An 8,245-nucleotide genomic window follows, 5' to 3' on the forward strand; every position below is an offset into this window, starting at 1 on the left:
ATACAATGATCCAAGACAGTTCTGAGGGACTCATGACAAAGAATGCTATCCACCTCCAGAGAAAGAACTCTTGGAGTAGAAATGCAGATGAAAGGAAATTATTTTTCACATATTTATTTGGACATATGTTTTGGTGTTTTGGTTTTATAAGATTATTCACTTACAAAAATAAACAGCATGGAAGTATGTTTTGTGCGATAATACATGCATAACTGAGATTGAATTGCTTGCCAGCACTGGGGGAGGGTGGGGAAGGAGAGACATTTTGGAGCATATACCTTCAGATAACTTTTAATTGGGAAATAATAAGCAAGAATTCTAAAAAATAGGATCCTTGAAAAGACAGAAGGCAGGAGTTTAAAAAAAATAAGCATGTCTTTTAAGAAGAGATATAACAAAAGACTTCCAACCTTTTGCAGAAGTATAAAGTTCATGGATGTTTTCTTATACCTATTGAACTTTTTGATTCATAATTTAGTTTTGCTGATTTTTTTTTTTGCATTTGTAAGGTAGGATGGCTCTCTAGGAGTGGGAGAAAAATTGTGGGAATTTGAATGATGAAAAACAAAACATATGAACAATATTTATACATTTTAAATATATATATTTTTTGTGAGCTAATGAGTATAGTGGATTCAAGTAAGGGTATATTATGTAAGGGAAAGACATAAAAGGAATGATAGAAAACAATGAGTTGTAGATAAATAGAAAGAACATAAAGAAAGGTGGAGAGTGGAGGAAGCTAAATGTCATGGATAAGACTAGTAAAGGAAAGTCAAGAATTTCCTATTAGGTACATTTCTTTATCTAAAATGAAAAATGGAAAAAATGGGAAGATATCAAAATGATATGAAGTGAGCAGAAGGGGAGAAGTAGAAACTTCCCATGAGTGACTATAAATATTCAATCAATGTGTGGAGAAACAAGGTTCTCATCTTAAAAGGTGGATGAATGTGGTGCTATAGGAAACATAAGAAGAAATGTCAAGATTTTTCAATTAGCTTGAAAAAGTGATTACACTTGAACTAGTGAGGATAGAATATTGATCTTGTTGCAATGTGGATTCCAAATGAATTGCATGACACAATTTTGCAGTGGACTTATTTAGGAAAATTAATGTTTTCCTTTATAATTCCTCAGAGTCAAATGAGGGAATATGGAGGTAGATGTTTAAGAGTAATTATCGGACAAATGAACAAGGAACACAAAACTAGAAGATAAAGAGTTGTTGACTGATCCAGAGTCTTGTTAGGAAAGATAAGGGAAAGAAAGGATTTTATCCTCTGCAAGAATGAAGACAAGAAAAATAAAAGGAAAAGGAGAAGAAAGAAGGTCATTGTGAGGAAAAACAAGCATAGAGGACTTGTTTTTATTTTATCTATGAGGATTCTGGTCAAAGACTTTGAAGTGGTTTGCTATGTTCATCTCCATCTCATTTTACAGATAAGAAATATGAGGTAAACTGGTTTAAGTGACTTCAGAGCAATTGGACTATTTTAAGTGAATGAGAATGAATTTCAATTCAAGTTCTACTGACTTCATGTTCATCACACACTTTGTTGAGGCACCTATATATCCATGGGTCTTCAAGAATAGGGAAAGAAGAAATAATAATAAAAATAAATGTATCCCAGGAGAGAATTTTAGAGTTCAGTAGTAAAGCACTACGTTCAGTTGCAGAAGTTTTTTTGGTCCTCATATGGGAGATCAAAAGGCAATTGAATTTGAATGAGAATATTTTAGTAAATAAAGGATAATGTCATGTGTTTCTCCATAGGTCACCTTGAATTTGACTTCAAATCATTTTCACCAGACAGCTAAGGAATGATGACTTATAATGAAATTCTGGGAATAGTACATCTGCAAGTAGCAGGAATTGGATTGCTAGGGAACTGTATCATTCTATTCCTAAATATCCAGAATTTCATCACTATTCACAGGATAAAACCTAAAAACCAAATTATCAGCCATTTGGCTTTTTCCAATATCATTTTGCTTCTCTTTGGAGGAATAACCAATGGAACACGGATTTGGAGATTGAAATGTTTACTGGAAGAGCTGGGAATTAGAATCATAACATATTGGCAGACAATGGGTCGAGGTCTCTCCCTAGGTAGCACCTGCCTCTTGAGTGCCTTCCAGGCCATTACCATTAGTCCCAACAAATCTAGATGGGAACAGCTCAAAATCAGATCACCAAAATGCATCACTCAGTGCATTCTTCTTTGCTGGGTATTCAATCTACTTTTAGATATGATTGTATTTTTCTGCCCAATTACCCCCCAAAATAGCACAGACAGTAAATATGGATGCAACACTGGATATAGGATCCTAGATATAAATAATGAGAATCATGTAAAAATCAGAATGATTTCATGTGTCCATGATTGTTTCTTTCTGTGTCTCATGACTTGTTCTAGTGTCTACATGGTTGTAATACTGTACAGACACAAGAGGCATGTCAATCATATTCATAATAATAATAGATCCATAAAAATATTGCCTGAAACAAGAGCCACTCAAATGATCTTGCTTCTAGTGAGTGCCTTTGTTTTGTTTAACATATTCAGTCCTGTCTTTATGCTGTATATGTTCTATTTTAAAAACCAAAACACTTGGATAATACCTACCTCAGTCTTTCTCTCACTGGCTTATCCAACAGTCAGTCCTTTTCTTCTGATCAGCATTAACAACCGGATTCCCAAGACTTATGTTCTTTGAAAGGTTGAAGAACTGCAAGGTTTCTATCACCCTGAAGAATAAACTCACCACAAATATTTATATAGGCATAGACACTTGAAATATTTCAACTGGAAGGAACATTGAAGAACATCAAAGCTATTCATATGAAATATTCCTGAAAGTAAAGAGCAGGATTAACTGATTGCAAATAGTATTTACTTGCTCAATTTTAACTCTGTTCCATATTTTGTAGATCATGAAAAATTACAAAGCATTCAATTGAACCTCTAAGGAACAATCATTCTTCTAGACTGAAATTGTGGGATTTCCTTAGGGTTCTGTGATACTAATCCCATAACCTGCTAACTCCATTACACTTGTCCAGACAAGGCCTTATTTTCAAGATATCATGTCAGTTTATTCCTATATAAATGTTCCCTGATCCTTTCTAGCTCAATGTAGTTCCCTTTGCAATTCTGGTAATTTAATCTTCTGAATGAAGTTGTCAATTCAAGAACTCACTCTTCATTGGAAAGTATCAGAGTATCAGCAGTCTCAACTTTGCTGTTTTGTTCAGTGGTTTTTTTTTTTTCAGTTAGGACCCCATTTGGAGTTTTTCTGGGCAAGGATACTATAGTGGTTTACCATTACGGTCTCCAATTCTTTTTACAAAAGAGGAAACAGAAATAATCATAATTAAGTGATTTACCCAGGGTTACAAGACTAAGAAGTTTCTGAGGTCACATATGAAATCAGGAAGAGAAGTCTTCCTTATACCAGTCAGTGCACACCATTCCCTGCACCACCTAGCTGCAGTCCAGGACTTGTTATCATTATTAAGGGAAGATCAAACTGATTTAAAAAATAACTTTCTTGAGATTTCATGGTGTTAATGGATTTTAATAAAATAAACTAATAAAGAAAATGTATAAAATACAGAACTATAGAGAATTGAGTGCCAAACCAGGACTGAGATGACCCCAAATGTGGTGCCAGTAAATAGCCCCAGATGAAAAATACAAGAAGAAAATATTTTCAGATATCTTGGAAATCTAATTAAAGCCACTTTCAACTGAAAAGAAAAGGGAGCAAAGAAGATTGTGTATGTCTGTCCTCAAAGTTATATACCATGAAGAAAATCTACAAAGAATAATGAGAAACAATATACCTAGGATTCCACAGGAGACAAATTCCTCGAAAAGAACAAATATTGAAGCCTATTATCTCAAATATCCATGCAAAAAGAACCACAGATTAGACAATAATCAAGAGTAGGTATTATTGAGACCAAGGATAAAACCTAGGTACTCCCACTCTCTCCTCTCACTCTCTTCTGAACTCTTTACAACCTACCTTCCAATATTATCATTCCACTTCCTATCACCTCCAGGAAGAAATACAAAGAACTCTGCTCAAAGCTCTTCATAACCAAGCCCTTTCCAACATTTAGATGTTTCTTACACATTACTCCCGATACATGCCCTTTAATAAAATAACAATGGTTTCTTCTCTTCTCCATTAAAAAAAATGGTTCTTGACTTAGCTCCTGGCATTTCCCCTAGCTGTCACTGACACCTAGAATGTTCCCTGTTCCAACATGAACTACTGAACTCTTGGTCTTCCTTTGAGTCCCCTAAATAATCCAAACTTCTTTCCCCAATACTACTAGATATCAAATTATATTATGAAGCAATAATTATGGAAAATAACCTGGGATTGTCAAGAAGCAGAGTCATAAATCAGAAGAATGAAATATGTATGCAGAAGTAAGTAACCATAATAAAATCATGTTTAAATCCAAACAGCCAAGTTTTTTTGTTTTTTTTTAGCAACAATTTTTATTATCTAAAAAAAATTCTGGGAAAACTGGAAAGCTCTTTGACAAAGACCAGTGCTATACCAATATCTCATACCCTATAAAAATGAGACCAAAAAAAGGCATACAATTTAGACATGTTGATATATGCAAATTAAGGGAACATGGAAAAATTTACTTGATGTGCCTATAAAAAGAGAAGAATATATGCCCATATAAGAGATTCAGAAAATTAAGGGAAATAAAAAAGTTTTAATTTCATAAAATTTTAAAAAATATCTCTCCCCCCAAAAAATCCAATGATGCCAAGATCAGAAGGAGGGAAGGAAATAGTGTTGTTGTTTGGTGTTTTTTTTTATTAAGGCCTTAATTTTGAAAAATAAAGGAGACTAATTGAAATTTATTAAAATAATAGAAATTACATTCTTAGTCAAAGGCTATGAGCAAGCAATTTTCAGAACAAGACACCATAGCTATTCATAATCATGTGAAAAATATTTTAAATCACAATTAATGATAGAAATGAAAATTTAAATGATTCCAATGTATAATTTTACATTTATCACATAAAATGATATAAAAGAAATGATAGTGAGAATGTGGGAAAAATGTAATATTAATGTACTATTGATGGAGTGTAAATTGGTTTAGTCATTCCAGAGAAAATTTTGGAGCTATGCATAATAAAGGGTATCAAAAAGTCTACATAAATTTTGACACAACAATAATAAAGCTTGGTCTATAAAACAAAAAGATCACAGGAAAAAGGAAAAGAATCTATATATACAAAAATAATTATAACAACCCCTTTTTTTCTGGTAGCAAAGACTTGGAAATTGGAAGAATGTCCATTAAGTGGGAAATGGATTAAATATAACTGTAATGGTTGGAATAAAATGGTTGGAATATATGGTTATGGTTGATTATTATTATACTGTTAAATTACAATAGAAATTATTTCAGAGTAACTTCAGAAAATATATCATTTGATGCAAAGTCAAGTGGGCCGAACCAGGAGAAAATTGCACACAATAACAGCAATGTTATGAGAAACATCTGTGAAAAGAAGTTACTCTGATAAAGAAAATAATCCCAAAAAATTTCAAAGTATCCTTAATAAAAGATACTATACATCTTTAAAAAGAGACCTGATAAAGTCTAAGGGCATATCAAAGAAGAATCTTTCAATTTATTTTTTTTTATTTTTCACAATATAATTAATATGTAAATGCTTTTCATTTCAAATGTATACTTGATATCTTATTTCCTGTCTTCTCAGGATTTGGAGGACAGGGAGGAGGAATGGAGAGAATTCAGAACAATTTTTAAAATAGACATTTAAAATCAATTATTAAGATATTCATAGAATTGTCTTTCCAGGACTCCCTTTCCCAGCATTTCCCATTTTCTTTTGTTGTGGTAAAAATTTCACCTTTTAAGATTGTTATAATATTGAACAATGGCCACCAAGGAATTTACTTATGAAATTCCTAAAATGAAACACTCAAGTCAGAATGGAGTTTATGGAGGTTTAATCACAATGGGAGTAGGGTAAAGGAGAGGGAGAGAAGGAGAGAGGAGAAAAGGGAAAGGGGTTACTCAACCTCTGACCAAGGCAGAGGGAGTTTAGGCCCAAAGGGCCAAGGTGGAAGGAATCAGTCCTTGACTCACGTGACCGATCTGAAGGGAAGCTGTCTGTGGGCATCCTCCCTGTCCAAGCTCCTAACACCAACTCCCATCTCGCTCTATCCACAGGAAGTGAGCGAATTTCAGAGGCTGCTTTCTCCGTCACTTCCTGTGCCTCACAAGTGCCAATGGTGGCTCAAGCTTGGCTTAGGACAGCCCAGGTGGGCAGTTAGTTATTTCTGATTTGTCATTGACTAGCACATGCCTCACATGCCTGTGTAGTGTGGGTGTGCACAATTTTTGGGTGCTAGAGTAAGATGGAGATTTTTAAAATTCACACTTTCTCACATTAAGTGTTTACATACGTAGGATATATTTTGATGTGATTCTGCATCTCCAGTCTTTTTCCCCTCATTGTGACAGAAAAATCTGGCTTAATGCCAAGAAAGAGAATCTACACACATGGTTTTACTTTTCATTAGATAATTAGGTTTAAACTTCTATTTCTTTTAGTTTATTTTTCTTTCTACATCTAGTGATTATTAATGTCTTATAAATTATAATATTTTGAATTATTGGATATTAATTTAAATCTTTCATTTCTGGCAACCAGTGAAGTTGGGGAAAGAATTCTCAATTTTTTTGTTTTGTTTTTGTTTTTGTTTTCAACAATAAAGCTTTTGAGTAAAGAATACGGAATTTTCCCAGTGATGGAGGCCCACTCACAATGGGGGCCAGATAGTGACCTCTCTGCCTGCCCACTGCTAGCCAAAACAGATAAGTGACTCCCCATGGCAGTTTGCACCTGTCCCTCATCCACCCCCCCACCCAGCACTGCACCCTCACTGCTTCCTCCCACAGCTGATTCCCCACACAGAAGGTAAAATATAACTTTCCCCTATATTGCTAACAGATGAGCCAGCACTGCAGCACTGGCTCTCTTGACTCCAGTCATTGCTAAACCCCTCTCCACCCCACATGGGTCTCAAGCTCAAGATAGCCTCTTGAAGTTCCAGCATGAAGCTGAGGAGGCTGTTAGACCAGCAGTTCAGGGAGTAGGAAACTGCTTACATGTTGCCCACCCCAACTCCCTCCTAACTTCTAAGCTGATTTTTAAGCTGACCCTGGAGGTTTTAACTCTCCTGGCTGAGAAGGTGGAAACTGAGGGGTTCACCCACAGAGAGGTCTCCCATGACACCCTCTATACTCTAAAACCCAGCATAATGGGGGTGGGGGCAGGTAGCAGGTGGGTGGAAGTTAGAATTTTTGGAAATTAGCCTCAGGATTTTCCTGACCCAAATATTAGGTGAAGCCTGTACTCCATATTCAAGCATCCTTTTATTGTTCTTGGCATTTTTGCCCCTGGGGGGTGGGGGGAGTGGAAGGAAGAATAGTCTTCCAAATCTCTTAGAAAATAAAAACAGGTGTTTTTTTTTTATCTTCAAGCAAGTATCTTTTGTTTTCTTTGTAATCAAAAGCCATAGAGCTTATCTGGGGAGTAGTGATGCTATCAAGCAGAGTTTAAACTCTAAGGGAACAATTTTTATTCCCAGAGAATTTTACTGAGTTAAAAATGCTTAAAAATTCAGATTGGCTCCATTTACTTTGGTTCCTGGAAGCATTTATTTTCATTGGACATGTTCCATTTTATTTATTTCTCCTCAAGAATAAACAATAGAAAGCTAGCTTGCTTAAATTACATACCCAAAAGGAAAATTTTGAAGGAATTTTGAGTGATCTCAAGATGCAAAAGGAAGATCACTCCCCATCTACATCTCAGATTGAATACCTCCTCTCTTACCTAGTGAAGCTCCTGTCTGCCCCACCCTCTCCTGTCCCTTCTCCCTGTCCCCTTTCCTCTTGCCTCCCCATCCCCAAAATAACCCCTCCCTCTCACCTCACCTCCTCCTCCTCCTACCCTTCCCCTTTCTTATTCCATAACAACACAGACATGTAGCTGTTAAGGTCCAGGATTTCACCCACCACCAAGGAAGACCCATGGACAATGCAAACAGGCAGAGAAAGGCCATTTGTTGAACTAGTACGCACTAGTGGGAACTCAGCTAAAAGATTTCCAAGTTGCGTCTGAGAGGCTGGGGCTTAAGTACTCTCCAGCATGTA

The 8,245-nt window shown here is 35.6% G+C and overlaps 1 protein-coding gene across 1 annotated transcript; it reads left to right on the top strand.

Annotated features, from left to right (window-relative positions):
• Positions 1-1,824: 1,824 nt before the first annotated feature.
• On the top strand, positions 1,825-2,721 carry monDomV1R1264 (vomeronasal 1 receptor monDomV1R1264). Its single transcript, NM_001167512.1, is given in 1 exon segment — positions 1,825-2,721. A coding segment is annotated over 1 exon segment (897 nt).
• Positions 2,722-8,245: the final 5,524 nt, after the last annotated feature.

This window comes from Monodelphis domestica, chromosome 6 (genome assembly GCF_027887165.1).
Source record: "Monodelphis domestica isolate mMonDom1 chromosome 6, mMonDom1.pri, whole genome shotgun sequence".
NCBI lineage: Eukaryota > Metazoa > Chordata > Mammalia > Didelphimorphia > Didelphidae > Monodelphis > Monodelphis domestica.